This window comes from Botrytis sinoallii, assembly GCF_014898435.1.
Source record: "Botrytis sinoallii strain Bc 23 chromosome Unknown BSIN_030, whole genome shotgun sequence".
Taxonomy (NCBI): domain Eukaryota; kingdom Fungi; phylum Ascomycota; class Leotiomycetes; order Helotiales; family Sclerotiniaceae; genus Botrytis; species Botrytis sinoallii.
This window is the reverse complement of record NW_024066057.1, coordinates 49,041-68,155: the sequence shown is the minus strand read 5'-3', so window position 1 is coordinate 68,155 and position 19,115 is coordinate 49,041. Positions and strand designations below refer to the sequence as shown.

The window sequence follows — 19,115 nt, the reverse complement described above, 5'->3', positions numbered from 1 at the left end:
ATACCAAGCGCCAATTACAAAATCATAGTAGCACAAATGGTGGGCTTATAGTGTACAAATAGAAGCTTAATCGACCTCCCAACTCTCGCTGGAAGTCGTATCCTTCTTAGATTGTGAGGAAACATCCCTTCGTCTTGAAGGCGTGGGAGTAAGACTAAATCCAAAGTCATCCTCAGTCCAACTTTCGCCTTGATATTCGTCTTCGGTGAAATCCCAATGTACAGCCTCTCCCTCACCGAGTAGCACCCCTCTCCATTCACCCGCTGCGATTTTAGATGCAACGTTAATCATCACTTGCAGTAAATGACTTGGAGGACTCAAAAGAATTTCACATGTCTTTTGGATGATGGCTGTTGGAAGATGTCGAGCGGTTTGTAGTCGCCGTGATCCCGGTGGTGGAGAAAACAGGTTTACTGCAGCAGGGAGAGGGGATAGTGTTCTTCTTCGTGAGTTGCTACCTGTTGTACCACGTTGTCTCAACCTTGGTGGTGAAGGAGTAATGGCCTCAAAGGCTTCATCTTCAAACTTGCCGCAATCATTAACCAAAGTCGGTGTCTTTGGAGCAGGTGACAAACTTCGAGGAGATGTACTCATGAGTGAAGGTGTGTGCCATGCTCCGTGTGTCTCGGGGGTTACATTAAGCTGTGAGATTGCTTGCGTAGAATGTACTTTCTTTGGAAGGACAATATTATCGTGGGGGTAGGGAAAAGTGATAGGTGAAGGTGGACCGGACAGGGGGGGTGACGGTGGTACATCAAGTGGAGAGTGCCATGACTGTGTAGAGTGAAACGAATCGACGCTCGATGAGAGCTCTGAATCAGGGTCGCCGACTGCAATTTTGCTCACTGGAGACCTGTTTCGACGCTTTGAAGGTGGACTTGTGACTAGAGAGAGGACAGGAGGGGCCGTGATTGATCGACTACAGTGATGTAACACTTGTGAGGGACTTCTGGAGCCAGGAAGTGATTGCGAATGTGGCGATTGAGCGGGGGCTTTAACTGTAGCATTAGTGGCGCACGTTTCGTCACTATCACTACCTTCACCAACCTCTACACGGGACAAGACGGCAAGTATAGATTCTGATGAGGCTACACCATACTCTGTTGGATGAGGTTCGACTGCACGAGTTTTTAGTGGGTATGTTGGAGAGTGTACTGTTGGATTCGTAGATTTGGCTACAGATGTTTCTGGTGTTTCTTCTTGGAATTGCAGGTCTGATATGCATGTCTCTGTGGGGCTAGCCGCGGATCGATGCAATGCAGAAGTCTGAAGTGGGGAAGAAGAGCGGGTTCTTCTGCATGACAGCTTTGGCGAGTTTGAGGTCAACGAGGTTGACTTCAAAGCAATAGGATAAAGGTCACCCCGAGGTAAAGGAATTCTAGATGACGATCTTTGTACTGGCTTCCACGGTTTTTGCGTGGTAGGTATTTGCAGAGCAATCGGCAGATCAACAGAAAACGTTCTTTGGAACGGACAAGGAGTCTTTTCATATAACAACACCTGCGCCAGTATCTTCTTGAGTTCCTCTCCTTGCTTAATTTCTTCGGGAGTTGTGTTGCTTATCTCGATTCGCCAGTACTCCTGTAGCCTTCGTACTTGCAACACGAATTTGCTAGATCCATCGTCCGAAACAAACCAGCATTGACTTCGAGGTAATATCGGCTTTAAAGCTTTCTGACAATTGAAAAACGCGACAGATTCGGGAGCTCTATAGATGCGCAAAGTGCCTGCAAATGTCACATCAGCATGAGTATTCATTCTTAGAGCAAACACAAAATTGCCACAAAACGCGTACCAGCGGCGATTGTCCTTTCCCCTGGGGAAGACCACCTCAGAGAAGAACCTATTTCCGTATTTTCCTTCGCAGGTCCATTACTCGAGCTCGGTCGCGACGAAGGTTGCGACGGTATTGAAAAAGATATGATGCGGGCGCCATCGACACTATAAAGTGTCTCGATTTGGGGATCGGGAGTCGATATTGATCGATCAGAAACAGACACAGCGCGTGCCGACAACGAAGAATAAGCCATTGGCAATTTGAGCCGATCTACTTGTTATATTTCCTGTCTGATGACCATCATGGTATTGCACATTTGCGCGATAAGTGGCGATTTTTTGAACGTCGAAAATAAATGCAAATTTGAGATATGGAGTTGGGTTCCGCAAGCTGTCGCAGTTAGATTCGGCGAGTTTCAAGACGGTACAGTTGGTTCCATGTATCACCCTAAGGTGACTTCCTGGCAATTCTATTTCTTGGATGAAATTTCAAGAAAGAATGTAGAGTGTACGAGTGAAGTAGAGTAGAGTAGAGTATCAAGATTTAAAGATGTGCGAGTGTGTGTGCCCGGGACAGTAGAAGGCACTATTGATTGTGGTGGTTATAAGAAGCAAGGAAGTTTATATTTGTAGATGTACCTGACTTAGTGTGTATAGCGGCAGGTATATATGTACTGAACATCTATGGCTATGGCTGACGAGACTGCGTGCTTACAATGTTGCTCTTCAACACATACTCTCATTCCTCGTAGTCAGTATTTATCCAACATGTATGATTTCGGAGGATGTACGGTATTAATTTACAATTGAGTCAAAGTCCCATTCACATTCACCTTGTTTCAATTTCCTGGAGATTTTATTAAGTTCGGACATTGGCGGATCGCATTGCACGGAGCATACAGCAGAGTAATAATGTAGCTAGAATGCAGCTTGTAGTGGGGGATCAGACAGTGGAGTGATCAAGGTAAGTTATTATTAGTTGTCTTGACTCTCGAGGGAGGTTGTGTGCCCGTACGTGCCGTACCTAGCAGGAAGTAAGATGTGCCCCGGACCTTCAACTTGCTGTTCCAAAGCAATTTCAAACGCTCCCCAACAATTGAGATGTGAGGATCGTAAGGTATTGATAGGTTCAGCCAACGTGTAAGCAATCGATGCGAATGTAGCGGTGCAGATGCACCGGTGCAAGATACTTGAATGGTCTCATTGACGAGTCTCTGGTAGTAGATACACTCGAGAATACAGTGGGACTCCATTTAACCTTATGAAGAAAGACTGAAAGATGTCAATAAACGGTATATGGACCATTGCTCGTTGCTCGTTGCTCGTATTACTTTTCCACTTACAGTATCGTACATACCTACGGGCAATGGATACCTACTGGTAATGAATAATGGATAATTCAATGGATAATGAGGGGTCTAAATGATGACGTCGCATAAGCCGAACCAGGAATGTTGTAGCTTCTTAGAGCTCTGAGCTGTCGTATGCAGCGTATTACTGGGATTGATAAAAAAAGATTGTGTAATGTATAGGTACTCGTACATACCACAACTACTACTAATACTCCTACTACCTACCCACAGGTCCATGTCCAATAGCTAGAGATAAGAAGGCTGATACCTACACATTCTTCTCATCCTTCATTCAACCTTCAATATTTGACTATCGTCCACTCAAGTATAGGCAAGGCAAATATGGATTCAAAAAGGTTGCAGAAGCCTTTCAAAGATCGTGATGAATTGAAGGAGAAATTGTCTATCGATCATTTCGATTTGAACGCTATCCTGCGAGGAGCCCAATTGACAATTGTGGGAGGTCAGTTTCATATATGAGCACAACGACAATAATACCGTATTATACGTTGGAATCCGGTGCTGACTGACTGCGTTATAGCTTTAAGGGCTCTGCGAAATCCGCAATTGTTTACTTCGGAGCATTACAAGCAGGCAGCTCTCGCAGTTCTGGCAGGCGTCGTAATTCGATTAGCTATCGAGATCCCCGTACGACTTCTCACCATACTTCGGCACTTTTTGGTGATTGCTAACAAGTAGCAGATTTTCGGTGTGAGAGTCTTCCTATGGCTCATGTCATTTGTTGTAGACCTAGGAGCCTCTACTTTCGATAACAGGGTTGTCGAGGGCTTAGATCTTATCCAGAATCATGTTTTACAAGTTCCGTTCTTTCTCATGAGTATACTAAGTCGTGTCACACCAACCCTTGACAACATGTGAGTATCTCGGTGCGAGCGCACAAATCCCATTGAATTGCGATTTTTTACTAACCCTCACAGGTTCATGATGAGCCTCGCGTTCGTTGACGAAACATATTACGAGAAACATAAAGGAGAGGAACGGTCCACATTAAGAGACGAATATTATCCAAATTTACGACGATATCCTAAGAGAGATGGCACAACCCATAAAACAAGCACAGCCGAGAACATGTCCATGTTTTTGATAAAGTTTGGAAAGAAGGCGGGGCTCTCTTTGGCAGTATATGCTCTATCTTACGTTCCGATCCTGGGAAGATTCGTGCTTCCGGCTGCCAGTTTCTATACATTCAATAAGTACGAAACCCAATCGAAATATGATATATGATATATTTCATACTAACAGTCCTTAGAGCTGCAGGACTTGGTCCCGGCCTTATAGTGTTTGGCACGGGTGTCTTTTTGCCTCGTAGATATCTCGTAATCTTTCTACAGAGTTACTTCTCGTCACGCAGTTTGATGCGTGAACTGGTGAGTTTTCGAATCGTTGTCGTGATGTGAATTGTATCTGACTGCTCTAGCTTGAGCCATACTTCGCTCGTATCAAGTTTACCAAGGAGCAGAAGAAGAATTGGTTTCATGATCGAGAGGGACTCTTGTTTGGCTTTGGTATCGGGTTCTACATATTCCTTCGAATCCCTTTGCTCGGTGTACTTGTCTATGGTATTGCAGAAGCATCCACGGCATATCTTATTACCAAAATTACCGACCCGCCCCCACCTGTTGGACAAGAGGACAACTTTGCTGCTAGCCAACAAAAGTGGAAGAACAAGCATGAGTTCTTGAACCTCAAACTCGACCAACTAGATTCTCTGAACACATCCAGTAGGAATGAAGTCACGCAGGGTGTTTCAGGCGAGAAAGCTTCATCATCGGCCACGGAAGTGCCTCCGCCGTACAGCGAGTTAAGATCACGGTAATGAATGGATGGATGGTTTAAATAGAGAGTATATGGCCAAGCTCGGTAGCATGCAAAATCACCCAGTGATCTGAACAACATGACTGAAACGTTTGCCGTGTTCTACAGCTACCAAGCAGATGGTCGGTAAGATACTAAGATACATCTGTGTAACATTGTATACTGCATCTTACTAGATATTAATCATGCCACGTTCTATTGCCAAACTCCAAGCTCATGCCAGGCACACTTTATTCATCATGAACTTCCCGAGACAGTTGAATGATTCCCTTTTGAAATTCTTAGTGTCATACATATTTTCCAAGCCGATGAACCCCGCATTCCTCCTACTTCCCATACTCTCTTGATTCGAGTGGCACTCAGATTGGTCTGCACAGATGATTGGTTCGATTCATGTGAGAGAGGAGGGGTAATTTGTAATTTGTAATTTGCGATAAGAGCTGCCGAACGTCCTTTTTCTTATCATCTCTTACGTCTCTTCTTTGATCAGCTACCGGATATCCATCAGTATCTAGGAATTAATAGGAATTGATAGGAGTGATATCCCATTTTCGGTTGACTACCTACTAGGTAACCTAAGTATAAGAGTGAGTGATAGTGCTTTCTCCCTGTTCATTTCACTTTTGACCACATCGTCAAATTTCGCCTGGCCTTCTTCTCTTTTTACAACAAACTTGTGAACGTAATCGACACCTTACTTCCTTCTTCCCATCTGTAACTATTGCAACTCGACATTCCACAGGATACAATGGGTCGATCAGAAATCCGCAATATCTGCAAAGTTTCACTTGATGAGCCTGCAGAAAGTCAACCGAAGCTTCATAACAGATGGCATCCAGACATTCCGTTCGCTGATACCATCAAGGATGGTGAAACCGTTAAGATAGAATGTGTAAGTGCCCCTTACATCGTGATCTTTTTCAAAATAGTGGCTAATCGCATTATTAAAGGTTGACTGGACTGGAGGTCAAATCAGTAAGCTTTCGACCCACATCATTGTCTTCGTAACCATTTACTCATGGCTGCTTCAGAGAACGATGACAGTGCAGATGATGTAAAAAATGTCGATCTTACCAAGATCCACTACTTGTCTGGGCCATTTGAAATCGAGACAGCAGAGCCAGGAGATGTATTGCTTGTTGAAATAATGGATGTACAGCCACATCAAGAGCATCCTTGGGGCTTGTAAGTCACTTGCAATCAATGTCAAATATACATGATTACTGATTATATATAGCACCGGTGAGCAACAAATTGTTCAAGCGGTTTTCATAGACTTAATATTGACGTTGACTGCCTAGGTGTCTTCGCCAAAGAAAACGGAGGTGGCTTCCTGGATGAACTTTACCCATCGGCGTATGTCTTAATTTGATTGATCTCTGGATTTTAGAACTAATAAGTGGCGATATAGAGCTAAAGCAATTTGGGATTTTGAGGGGATCTATTGCTCATCGCGGCATATTCCCCATGTCAAATTTCCTGGATTGATTCACCCTGGTATTCTTGGTTGTGCACCATCTGCAGAAGTAGGTTCCTAAGCTATTATTTTTACTCTTCCTCCCATTCTCGAAGGAGCACTTCAGGAAGAGAGTTGAATCCAGCGACTTGTATAGTCGGGGCCACAGTCTCGGAATGAAAATTTCCTGGTCTTAGAATCTGGTACACGTGTATAATTTACTTGGGATGTGGCAGATCAATCTCAACATGCCACGCTATATTCAAAGAGCTCATTATCTCTTTTATAGTCGAAGGTTCTCAAAGTTAGACTACGGTCAGACTATGACCATCGCGATCGTCTCACCATTCATTTTACACTGTCCATTCGAAATATTTATATTCTGATAATTGATTATAGGTTCTAGCCACATGGAACAAACGGGAGGGTGAATTGATAGCTGCCAACAAGCTGGACAGGATTGTTGCTCAACCACCTAACCCTCAAAACGTGCATGCTGGTTCGGCATCTGAGGACATCAAAACAAAGGTTGGCCGCGAAGGCGCAAGAACAATCCCGGGTATTGTATTCACATGTGGTCCCAATTTGCTGTTCAAATTTTGATATTTGTTAGGTCGCCCCGAACATGGCGGAAACTGTGACATCAAGAATTTGAGCAGAGGAAGCAAGGTGAGATTACCTAGTAACAAAATGATTGAAAGTGAATACTGACGACATGATGAGGTGTACCTTCCAGTACATGTGAAGGGAGCCAAGTTCTCTGTTGGAGATCTCCATTTCTCCCGTAAGTGGTCCTTTCTGTTGTCTATCTATTCATTCAAAGTAATAACTGTGAAATCAGAGGGCGACGGTGAAATCTCGTTTTGCGGTGCCATTGAGATGTCCGGTGTCATCACCATCAATTTTAAGGTAATGAAAAATGGTATAGCAGATCTTGGTATGAAATCACCACTCTACTTACCCGGCCCCGTCGAGCCCCATTACGGACCAGGAAGATACCTTACCTTTGAGGGGTTCAGTGTGGACCACCATGGTAAGCAGGTAAGTAGTATAGCAAGTCTTTGTAATGATTTTATTTACTAATGGAACACGAAAGCACTACATGGACGTCACTGTAGCCTACCGCGAGACTATTTTGCGTTGCATCGAATACCTACGTCGATTTGGGTATTCTGACTACCAGATCTATCTCTTGTTATCCTGTGCACCAGTACAAGGTCACGTCGCTGGAATCGTAGATATCCCAAACGGTAAGTTCAATTGACAATTTCTAAGCCACAAGATCGCCCACTTACAACCTAAAACCAGCATGCACGACTCTTGGTTTGCCCATGGATATTTTTGATTTCGATATTTCTCCTTCTGGTCCTGCAAAGAAGCTGGATATGGGTAGCTGTGCCTTTGAGACCGGTGTTACCGCGGGCAAAGTTACAAAGGGCGGTGAGAATAGTGAGCACAGCTTCGGTGGTGGTTTGACTTTCAAGTAGTAGTAAGATATAATTTGAGTTCTCAACATGGTTCTTTATTATTGCGCCAGCGGATGGTTTAGCTGATTTGTTTTTTTGGTTATGCACTCAATGGATCCTCTATATATCGATATATTGATAGCTTGAGTTCCTTCTGTCCTTGTGCCGTACGTTCGTTGATTCAAAAAATATTACCCAGTACGGCAAAGTCCTGGATGGCAAAGCCTGCACCGGAGCCATGATGAGGACTCGCTGCAAGTGCTACATGTCCGATTAGAACATTTTTTTCTTTGGCGTAAGTAGACGCAGGGTGGTCGAGCATATCAAAGATAGCCCAACTGTCAACATATTCATTGAGCAGGCTAAGAATGGGAGTGACGTTCTTGCTCCAACCAGCAAGTTCATTCAGTGTATCTTGCTCAGTCGCCGCACGTGAGGATCTATGTGGATCTATCGAGCCTTATTTAGTTCTTCTAAAGGCAACTACATTCATAGTTTCCCCTCGTCAACAGGGAGAGTTATAACGTGACCGTCTAGTCCGAGGTGCATCTCAGTATTCGTGGCCATGTCCTCACCCAATTCAGCTATCGCATTTTTCTATCGTTCTGCGACCGCGATAGACGCACTTGTAACTGTAGCATGCATGACTTTCATGATTTCCAAGCCCCAATATAGGTGGTCGAACATGGCTCTTGACGCCATCCGCTCCTATCACCGCTTCTGCTGTCACTGTTGTGTAATCTGCGAAATAAAGAATGGCCAGACCTTGATCATCGCTCTCATCTACTACCCTCTTGCGGAATTTGGGAATGTCCTCGGGTATGAACCTAACCATTTTATTCCAAAAAAAAAAAAACACTATATATCGTACACTATTAGAGTATTTCCAACTGTAGAGTGAGAACAGAACCTTGGAGGGCTCGCTGCCATTGTCGTGATAGCAACCCAAGAAAACAAAGTAAGATTACAATTCTTTGCTTCCTTCGAACATGTTAGCGCAGTTTGATTTACAGAGGCCATGTGTTGCGACGGCTTTGAATGCAGTAGACTCACTGAGATCTCATGCTTCCATATCTCAAACAGAGTTCGAAGCAAATGCAACACCAACACCAACAACAATCTTGGAAAAGATGTGGCTTCGCTCATGTATTTTGCAAGAGATGCCTCGATTACCAAGACCCAAAGCTAAAGTCATTCCAGTGATACAACCACCAACGATAGCAATACCCTATGAGGATACTCCGAATGAATTTGAAACATAGTTTTCACTTGTGGTGTATGGAGAAATAAGTCAGTGATTGAGTGGAGAAGTGGGACAATAGATAAGAGTGACGATGATCTCTTTAGTGAAATCGTATGGACAGAGTGGTTTTATTTCGGATTGATTTTATCTATGAGGCGGTGCCAATATATATATTTCAGCTCTTTAACGGCCCGTTTATCTTTTTCCCCGCGCGTCCTTTGCCCCTTAAAAAGTCGTCGCCAGTGATTCGAAAGATTTCGCTTAAACTTAAAGGTAACGTCACATGTATGACGAAACCACCAATCAAAACTTCGGAAACAATGGATGTCTGAGTGATTCGGACGATTGGAGCAATCAATTTCAAAAATTTGCGGCGGCTCAAGTTGTCTTTATATGGAAGCACGTTCAGCACTACAGATTATCCTACACGGCCGGCTAATCACAACTGATCTTGTACTGATCTTCATCTCCATTTGATCTTGCCCCCATGCCCCTCCCACTAACCGCCGTTTGCACCAGATGTGGTTTTTCGCATGATCACCGTTCCGTTTTAGAGACTAAGACCAGGTCTGTCAATCAAATGGCTTGCTCACCGTTGCATTCAAAAACATTGCGCCCCACAAAGATAATGACATATTCCAAAGGCCAAAAACTTGACATCGTTGCAATCTGCCTGGGACAATACGCAAGATCTTTACCGCACATAGGATCTGAAATCAAATACCATGATGTATCTTCCTGGCATAATCGATGTCCAAAGGATCATTAGGTACATATATACTGCTGGGCTTCTTTGGTAATTACGATAACTGCTGAAGCTCTCTATGGTCGCTGAGATTCATAGTACACTGATCATAAGCTGCTGGCCGACATGTTACGTCACGCTATAACCATGTGTCGGATCAACACGAATGCTTACAGAACCTGTTTCTGGTGTCTTATTCGCCACGGGTAAGACCGATCTTGTCTTGATACGATTTTTACCAAGACTAACCCAACATTACAACCGAACCATGGGATTAGTAACACTTATATCCTCACTCGTTCTTTTCTATCAAATCATTTCTACAATGAGTTTATCCCCTAAGAAATTTCTCCGTCGGTGCGTGTGAGCGAGGAGCGAAGTTACCATGTGTATTAGGGTGATTCGACCCGACAGGAAATTGTTGATTCAAATCCTGTATATGCATACCGAGGCTTAGTCACTTGTCGAAAATGCTGATCGGTTTAATCCAAAGCACTTTCTTGGTCAATATATCACTCGCGAAGAGAATCTGCTATCATCTTTTCGCCGGCGGCTCGAAATATTGTCCGAGAGATTTTTGGCTCCCGTGTAATCTTCATGCTTGCGTTTTCGCTTTTGTGCCGCTTCAATATTGAGATAGATCCAAGAAAGAAGGTGAAGGTGGGTGAGACTATTACATCTAGGGGCGCTATGATACCTACTTTTAGGAATAATGTCATCATAAGGGTAAAACTAGCGAAGCAAGCAAGCCATGAATGTAGTTAGTATGTGATGCTATGGTCACGGAGTCATATTCAAAGGCAGAAGTTTCAGCGTTTCAAATCTCACATTCCCATCTTCTCCTGTCATATCCAAAATCTAGGATGGAGACCCTATATCCTATCAATTTTTTGAACATTCTATAACTTATCATCCTTGTAATAAACATTCTCATCCTCATGGAAGGGCATGAGTGATACTACATGAAAGATGTTGGGAAAACGTAATAAATAGCTGATATGAATCAATCGAGATATTACGGACGAGTCTGGTTCTTTCTCTATCCCTGAGGTTGCCATGAAACTCTCAAGTCATCATCTCCTTTTCGAGCCACAGACAGTTTCTGTAACTACCCTCAGTTCAGTTTGTCACAACCCGGCGCTTTTCCCCATTACCTTCCACTCCCTCGTTGAATCAGTCATCCACCTTTACCAATCGATATACTAATTCTAGAAAGATGCCAAACAGTCTCACTGGAATGTGTTCTACTTCGCAACTTTCCCTCAAACCTTATGTAGGTCCGGTTCCACTAGGATATGTATTCGGCCCAATATACCCTATTTTGAATCGATTCATTTAGCCACGATCAAGAAAGAAATTGGTGGCATAAAATGTAAATGCCCTCTTCAAAACGTCAAAATGACGATCAGTTTTCTGTAAATTTACCGCTAAAATAGAGTCTGCTGCCGAGCCAGTCCAACTGTAGAGACGCCATAGCCAATAATACCCAGATATTTGTAGGCCTTGAGATTGAGATTGAGATATCAGCTCAAAGAATAAAAGAGCAGATTAAGAAGAGATGGTTTAAATTTTCATAAATCATGGAAAATAACACCAGGGTTCTCATTAACAAAGACAGCAACATATTTGTGGAAATGGAGTGAGATAGTGAGGTTCACCAGTTGTTGTGGTTGTGTGTAAACCACGTGACTGTTACTGGTACTCACCGTGACTTGTAACTTCGGAATAATTCCGATGAATCTTTTCCGCTCTAATGGCCCCTCCTTTCGGTTTGCATAGGGTTATGTTCTTACCCCGGATTCCGGAATGAACAATCCGCATTATCAATAATAAATCTGGAGAATTATCTCACTTATCGTTTCTCGTAAAACAGCTTCGTGAATTGCGATTTGAATCAATAAATTAAATTTGTTGTTCCTTGTGCTGCCGTTCTTTATTTTGTTACAGTTTAGTTCCATTGACACGATAGAAGTCGGCATATCCCTTAGATGAATATACAGGCGGTGCAATTCTTTACCTCTTTAGTTCATTAGGTCCCCATAAGACAAACATGCCTAACAATTTGTGTTTAAGAACGGCGAGAGCTTATGTTAGGACTAGCAGAAAGGTAGTCTGCCGTCACAATCTGATCCATACATATCTTTTTCCTAATTGAGGTTCTAGCAATCAATATTACTCGCTCGCACATTTGCATCGACCACCCGCCGCAATGAAATAAACAAAGTATTTCCTTCAGCCTCCGAGGCTCTCAAAGATATGAAGCCGGACAGTACAGTTTTATGCGGAGGCTTCGGCCTCTGTGGTGTTCCAGATACCCTCATTGACGAAGTCGTTAACAGACCAGATCTCAAAGGCCTCACTGCAGTTTCAAATAATGCCGGTACAGATGAATCAGGTCTGGGGAAATTGTTGAAGACGAAGCAGATCAAAAAAATGGTTGCAAGTTATATCGGAGAGAACAAAACTTTTGAGAAGATGTACCTGACTGGTGAAGTCGAGTTGGAATTGACACCACAAGGAACGTTGGCCGAAAGATGTGCTTCGGGTGGTAAAGGTATACCTGCTTTCTACACCCCTGCTGCATTCGGAACGGTTGTACAAACCGGCGAGCTTCCACTTCGTAATAATCCCGATGGTACACCAAAGGAGCTTTCTTATCCAAAAGATGTAAAAATCTTTCACGGCAAACCTTATCTTCTGGAAGAGAGTATTCGAGGTGACTACGCTTTCGTGAAAGCCTGGAAAGCGGATAAACTTGGAAATTGTCAGTTCCGGTTAGCAGCCAACAATTTCAATGGTGCAATGGGAAGAAACGCGAAGATGACAATCGTGGAGGCAGAGAGTATTGTAGAGCCAGGAGACATCCCACCGGAAGCTGTGCATCTCCCGGGAATTTACGTCAAGAGAGTTATTCAATCTACAACGTCCAAGAATATCGAAAAATTCACCTTTGCAAAAGATCCAAATGATCCAGCGACAAAGAGTGCGCTAGGTAGTGGTGATACCGCTGCCAAGCGAGAGAGAATCGTTAGGCGCGCCGCCAAAGAATTCAAAAATGGTATGTATGCCAATCTCGGCATAGGAATGCCTATGCTTGCGCCATCGTTTGTTGGTCCAGAAGTCGAAGTACAACTACAATCGGAGAATGGTATCTTAGGGTTGGGTCCCTATCCTCAAAAGGGGTTTGAGGATGCGGATCTCATCAATGCTGGCAAAGAGACAGTGACACTAAACCCCGGTGCTGCAGTTTTTGGTAGCGAGGAGAGCTTTGGTATGATTCGATCTGGAAGAGTAAATTTGACCATATTGGGAGCTATGCAAGTAAGCGGGAACGGTGATCTTGCGAATTGGATGTTACCCGGGAAGATTAAGGGCTTTGGAGGGGCCATGGATTTAGTTAGCAACCCTTCAATGACGAAGGTTGTTGTAACAATGGAGCACTGTGATAAGAAAGGAAATGCAAAGATTGTTAAACAGTGCGAGTTTCCTCTCACGGGAAAAGCTTGCGTCTCGAGGATTATTACTGAACTGGTGAGTAGCCTATTATCCGCGCTGATGATCAAGTGATCACCTGGCGGCTGGTAATGGAAGGCAAAGAACAAAGAGTGCTAACAAATTTGTAGGGGGTATTTGATGTCGACTTTACAAAAGGACTTACCTTGATTGAGATTGCAGATGGGGTGACAGTGGAAGAGGTCAAGAGCAAGACAGATGCACCTTTTACAGTTGCAGAAGATCTTAAGCCAATGCTATAAATCATAGATACGAAAGCATACGATTTTGCATATATTGACTAGGAGTATAGCCCTGCTTCGGTGCGGCATAACACTGGGATTTAATTACACACTTTCCTGTAGATAAAATGACCGAATCTAAGGATAAATCACAACTCGGGTAACTTCACTATCATTAAAGTTGTAATTATGTGAAGCTTCAAATTCCTATCCTTCAAAGGTTGTCTCGGCAAAAGGGTCGAGGTCCAGTATGTCGTTGAATATTCAATGAACGACCAAAATATATTGATCGCTGCAGTGCAACTGTTTCGATAGACAATAGTCAATAAAAACAAACTTTTCCAAGCCAGAGGTGAAATGAATGGTGAATACCAGCTTTATACATGATCCGCAGTAAAGTGCTTGTATGCCTATCTGAACAGTCTACCAAAAAATGTTTGAGGGCACAACGAGGATTGTATGCATTCAATGTGCGCCGGTGCATGAGCACGCTTATAGCCGTTACTTATTTTAGGTAGGTATCTCTGCATATTTATCGTCATCAGTAAAGGTATTGGTATTTATTTATTTGTGTCGCACTATTCGTAGTAATTGACTGCTAGGCAGGAAGGTTGCTCTGACTGTGCTCTTTAAATATTCGGCCGATCTTTCGCTAAGCCTCATCCTTCACGGTCCGACAACAATCAGGCGATGAAGATAATACACCCTGTATTTCATCATCCTGTTGGCTAATCTTAAATGAGCCACATCTTAGTGGGTCTTCAAATGTTAGATTATGACTGCTTTAAGAACATCGATAATCATTGATCATTATAGACAATCCAAAGACAATCCAAACACCATTATGCAGCTTGCGCCATATTCAGTAAGTTTGCCTTTGCGGTAAAGGGAACTCAGGGGTAATCAATTATAGAACAGTTGTATTACAGGATTAGGGGGGGGGGAAGACCTTGTATAATCCTCCTCTTAAAGGTCCTTGGTCTAGTAATCAATCCTCAGGACACTCCTCGCCCGTTTCATTAGTCGAACTGCGAAAGATGCCACAACAGGATTTTTTTCATAGGTAGCTAGCAACCTCCCACATCTGACCTACAATTAGAATCTACCTGGTATGAAGGACACCGAATGTCTTGCTACGCCTCCATTCATGGGATCATAAACTTGGTAGATATATCGTTCAGTAATGGTGCACCTCCCCTACCTACTTAATGTTTCGTTTCTGCCCTTCCCATCATTTGAAATATAACACTTACAACTGTTTTCATTGCTTGCTGCACTGCGAGTTTCATTTTAGTCATTCTTTTATGTCCTTCTTTTCATAGTCACTCGTTTTGAGCAGACATCTTCTTCATCTTACAAGAATACAGAATTTGTTGTCGTCTTTTGAAATATTCAACAGGATTACCACCTTTCTCTTATCGGTTTCTAACGATGAGACATTATCTCACCTCTCTTCTCGTACTTGTGAGCGCTGTATCAGCAGTTGTCGTTCCAGCCAACTCTTCTGTTGTAGCAGCAGACCCAGCAGCAGGGATACCTGTTGCTATAACTCCCCATCCATTCTTTAGCAGCTCAATTGGAGTTCTTGGCTGTATGATTAACACTAACCGTGGTATGTAAACAACCAAGAAAACAAATCCTCACTTAACAATATTAACTTCCGATCTTTAACAGTTGCATACTGGCCTACATGGCCTGATTGCGGTGCTAGTATATGCGTGCAGGTATCTTACGGCGGACGGTCCGTCAACTTACTTCATATCGACCATTCAGGTGGAGCACATGACATATCTTATGATGCGTGGAATTACCTTTACACAGGACAGTCTGCTACGGTAAATCCGGAACAAGGAGGCAGTATATCCGCTACATATGTCACGCAGCCCATGTCGGCTTGCTCGGATCTGATTTTGTCTCCAGATCAGAAATTACCATTCTCCGCCGCGAATTCGATGAATTACATTTCAAACTGCACACTTGCAGGGTCAAATTGGATTTCACAGAATAACGGACTGTGGAACATTGCAACAAGTTCCTGTACACTCGGGGTAGATGAAGAATGCACATTAGACTTGAAGACAAGCAACCTCCCTGTCTGTCCATCTGGGTTGGGCCTGCAGACACCGTTGACTTCAATGCCGGTTTTTGATCTGGAATACGGCACCGGAAAATCTGTTTTGGCCTTGTAAACAGGAAAAAGATAGCCGAGAGGAGAAAAGGGTGGAGATCAGCTGAATAGGTTCGAAAGCTGTATCATTGTTCAAATGATATCGAATGGACTTGGAGATGGAAAGATTGATAAAGTATTATATTCATAGTCTGGGTATGAATTCAACTAGATGTTTACTCGATTGATTTTGTTGCTGTTTTTAAGACAAAATCACACACATAGACTACATTAATCGAAATCAACGAAGTTTTTAAATCTCTTTTATATTTAAATACATGCGATTGATTAACGATACAAATAGTCGAGAATATAAAATGTTTTCTCTTGATCATTATTATCTCTTTTTTTCACAAAGAGAAATATAACGGCTGGATGGGCGGCCTGTGGTTTGTTTCCGTTCAACCCAGACAGAGTTCTCAGGGTGACACCTCAGCCCCCTGCTCAATCAACTGTTTCGAGGGCCGATGAGATACAGGTAGATTAGTGTCATCAAGACGACGTACCACCACCACCTGTGACGCCAGTGTCAGCAGAAGGTCTGGCGTCGCTACAGAATCTGATCAAACGGGATGCTCATACATTGAATGAGGCGAGTATACAGCGCCTAGAGAGGCATGTGGAGAAGCTCACCCATGCCGCCCAGATGTCCTTTGCCAAACGTGCCCTCCTCCATGATCAAAATCAGATGTTGACTAGAATGAACAACGAAGCTAAGGCTCGCCGATCACCTAGGTCAGTCGTACTCGGGAAGGCGAAAGTAATGAGCTTTGAGGACATCGAGGTGGCACGAGCAACGCGTGCTACAAAGGAGGTCATCGAGGGCAAGGTAAAACGTGATCGGAAACGTAAAAGTTCTGCAGATGATCCAGAAGCAACAGAGGCAGCAGAGCCAGAAGCAGAGCTAGAGCCAAAAATGGCGCGGATGATATAAGATTGTTACACAAAAGAATAGAGAATCGTTTCTCATTTCCTTTAGTTCGGATTTGGGTTTTCAAGGCAGGAAAAAATATTATATATTTGATATAATTAGTGTGCATAGTATTCTTGATGTAATAGAAGGAGTTATGGTTCGCTTGCAAGTTATTAGTAAGCAGTATTTGTGTTGAGGCTAGACTCTTTACTCAAATCTTTGAAATTAATTCGTAGCTGTGTTTTGAGGAGTTTCACCTTCTGCTAGTTGATAGCGCTGTGTGCCGGAAACATCGTGCCTGCTACGAGTAGGTTACGCTAGCAAAACGTAACGATCTCGCGAACAAGACGAAAGTATGTTTCGTCTGAGAGGTCTACACCACCGCGGCTTGCTTGTTTCCCGACGTAGTACTACTTCAACTCTCCACTCTCTCGCAAGCTCGTGACATCCTACCCATGTGTATATGTCCGTACTATACGTCTGCGCGGTGCACTGCCGTCTCGTGTAGGTGTAGCAGAAGTTCGACTTTGTATTTACTCTCTGTAGGCAGAACTGCGTGAATGGATGGTACTTGGAACATCTTTGTTACGTTAGGACTGCTGCTTCCGCTGCCTGACTTCATTGATGTACTGACCTAAAATAGTGGAGAGATCCTAAGTAGCTGTTCTTCTTCAAGGGTACGCTCTGAGACCTTAGGGCCCGTTCGGATCGATTTTTTAGATGATGTTCATAACAAATATAGCCCAAATAAGCGTTTATCGAATGCTAATATAACATATTAAATTATTTTGAATTTTGTTATCAATATAATAAGTTTATTAAACACAATATATAACTACGAAAAGCTATAAAATATAGGTTAATAAAATTTGAAAATTTGTATAATAACTTTACTAAATTTATAATAAAAGTTCAATTAATATTTATTAAAATATAATTGCTCTATATTTTATAAAGTAAAAAAATTATTTGAATCTACAAAATTTAGATTGAATTATTAATCAACATTTCTTCTAAATTCGTTTTAGCAAAAAAATAAATAAATAGACCGAACGGGCCCTTAGGTCTCTAGTACTATCTTCGGGTTCCGTTCATCGATAGGATGACTTATTTGAACTAAGCTCGATAGAGTCGATGCTGGCTTGAATGCGACTTTTGATACAGTGACTCCGAACTCTCAATGTGGGCTAGTATCATTATGTATTAAACCCTGTATTAGCATACTTGGCATGTGAATTTACGGAGTATACCCTCCACCTAAACATTTGCTAATATGTCGAAAATCGGCGGCATGCGCACAATGAAATTCTGCCTAAGGGAATAATAATAATACTTGCGGCACGTGACAACTGGTCGGGAAGATGCCACCTGTCTTGTGTGGGGTTCGCGCTATCCCCTAACTCAAATGTCGAGTGAACTCTCAACGTGGATTACTATTCTATACTCCACTTTAACAACATTCACTTCAATCCTGGTCCTTCCTTAGCTAGAAGGAAGAGCTATAGGTATCCTCAACCCGTCACCTTCACTGACGTCAGGTTACCGGCCGACAGCAGTATTGGAAATCGTTCTGAGGTCCGCAGACCAACCGTATTGAAAATTTTCAACGACAGGATGTTTGAGTTTATAACATCTTTTTTCTCAACTGCCGCACCCCCGCTCTTTCCACCATCTGGTCCAACAGTGACTGTCTTGATTATTCCAGCCAATGGCGCACCCCCAAGAATAGAACGCCTCGGAACCGTTAACGTACGAAATGATGACAGAATCGACCGCTTTCTTCACTACGTACCTGATATGAGGCCATACTGGAAAAATGATTTTGGCTGGAGTTGCCGAGACATAGCACGAATTGACATCACGGACCATGTTGTCCCAGCTTTGAACGGATTTTATTATGGCTTTAAGAGCTATAACGTATATGATCTACCGATGTCAAAGCACGGTCGCGGGATCTATGGAGATGCTTGTATTACAAAGATGGCACCTGAAAAGTATTGTGCGCGTGGATTCAGAATTATCAAATGGGGAGAGGAAGAGATCGACGACCTTAAGAACGAGCTGTCAAGATTTGCAGTTTATGATGATATTGCTATGGATGTTGTTGACACAGGGCTGTGGAAGGAGCTTGTAGAGAAACTATCTAAGGTTTGAGGGAGGTAGTACCGTGGTTATTTGAGGAGAAGGTTTTGAATTTACCTAACCTAGCTACCATTCATTAAGGTGTTGGAATCTGCTCCTTTTAGGTTCGTTAATGGTTATATTAGCTTGGATCGTCCATCCAGAACTACTCGTATATTGCTGGAATGTTCGATAGGACTATATCGATCCTTGAGCAGAAGTTTGTTGCTCTCACGTGAAATTAAAAAGGTCAAGTATACCAATGTTCGACGATGTTAGAAAACAGGCATTGAGGTCATTCCTAAG

General features: G+C 43.0%; 8 protein-coding genes across 8 annotated transcripts; 6 read left to right on the top strand and 2 right to left on the bottom strand.

The window, feature by feature from the left end:
• Window positions 1-66: 66 nt before the first annotated feature.
• On the bottom strand, window positions 67-2,030 carry EAF02_011135 (uncharacterized protein; the record flags this gene model as incomplete). Its single annotated transcript, XM_038907181.1, has 2 exons — window positions 67-1,727; window positions 1,796-2,030. The coding sequence occupies 2 exons, from the start codon at window positions 2,028-2,030 to the stop codon at window positions 67-69; spliced, it is 1,896 nt and encodes a 631-aa protein (XP_038752925.1).
• Window positions 2,031-3,470: 1,440 nt separating this feature from the next.
• EAF02_011134 (uncharacterized protein) lies at window positions 3,471-4,965 on the top strand (the record flags this gene model as incomplete). Its single annotated transcript, XM_038907180.1, has 6 exons — window positions 3,471-3,591; window positions 3,670-3,776; window positions 3,831-4,003; window positions 4,067-4,342; window positions 4,399-4,516; window positions 4,567-4,965. The coding sequence occupies 6 exons, from the start codon at window positions 3,471-3,473 to the stop codon at window positions 4,963-4,965; spliced, it is 1,194 nt and encodes a 397-aa protein (XP_038752924.1).
• Window positions 4,966-5,454: 489 nt separating this feature from the next.
• EAF02_011133 (uncharacterized protein) lies at window positions 5,455-8,001 on the top strand. Its single transcript, XM_038907179.1, has 11 exons — window positions 5,455-5,856; window positions 5,915-5,939; window positions 5,996-6,149; window positions 6,240-6,320; window positions 6,376-6,490; window positions 6,820-6,979; window positions 7,034-7,089; window positions 7,144-7,204; window positions 7,262-7,461; window positions 7,517-7,670; window positions 7,729-8,001. Exons 1-11 carry the CDS (start codon window positions 5,713-5,715, stop codon window positions 7,905-7,907), a joined length of 1,329 nt encoding a protein of 442 aa, XP_038752923.1. The 5' UTR covers window positions 5,455-5,712; the 3' UTR covers window positions 7,908-8,001.
• A 66-nt stretch (window positions 8,002-8,067) lies between these two features.
• On the bottom strand, window positions 8,068-8,721 carry EAF02_011132 (uncharacterized protein; the record flags this gene model as incomplete). Its single annotated transcript, XM_038907178.1, has 2 exons — window positions 8,068-8,326; window positions 8,513-8,721. 2 exons carry the CDS (start codon window positions 8,719-8,721, stop codon window positions 8,068-8,070), a joined length of 468 nt encoding a protein of 155 aa, XP_038752922.1.
• A 3,203-nt stretch (window positions 8,722-11,924) lies between these two features.
• On the top strand, window positions 11,925-13,629 carry EAF02_011131 (uncharacterized protein; the record flags this gene model as incomplete). Its single annotated transcript, XM_038907177.1, has 3 exons — window positions 11,925-11,981; window positions 12,038-13,405; window positions 13,498-13,629. 3 exons carry the CDS (start codon window positions 11,925-11,927, stop codon window positions 13,627-13,629), a joined length of 1,557 nt encoding a protein of 518 aa, XP_038752921.1.
• Window positions 13,630-15,039: 1,410 nt separating this feature from the next.
• Window positions 15,040-15,797, top strand: EAF02_011130 (uncharacterized protein; the record flags this gene model as incomplete). The annotated part of the gene is made up of 2 exons (XM_038907176.1): window positions 15,040-15,220; window positions 15,283-15,797. 2 exons carry the CDS (start codon window positions 15,040-15,042, stop codon window positions 15,795-15,797), a joined length of 696 nt encoding a protein of 231 aa, XP_038752920.1.
• Window positions 15,798-16,421: 624 nt separating this feature from the next.
• Window positions 16,422-16,709, top strand: EAF02_011129 (uncharacterized protein; the record flags this gene model as incomplete). Its single annotated transcript, XM_038907175.1, has 1 exon — window positions 16,422-16,709. One exon carries the CDS (start codon window positions 16,422-16,424, stop codon window positions 16,707-16,709), a length of 288 nt encoding a protein of 95 aa, XP_038752919.1.
• Window positions 16,710-18,302: 1,593 nt separating this feature from the next.
• EAF02_011128 (uncharacterized protein) lies at window positions 18,303-18,842 on the top strand (the record flags this gene model as incomplete). Its single annotated transcript, XM_038907174.1, has 1 exon — window positions 18,303-18,842. One exon carries the CDS (start codon window positions 18,303-18,305, stop codon window positions 18,840-18,842), a length of 540 nt encoding a protein of 179 aa, XP_038752918.1.
• Window positions 18,843-19,115: the final 273 nt, after the last annotated feature.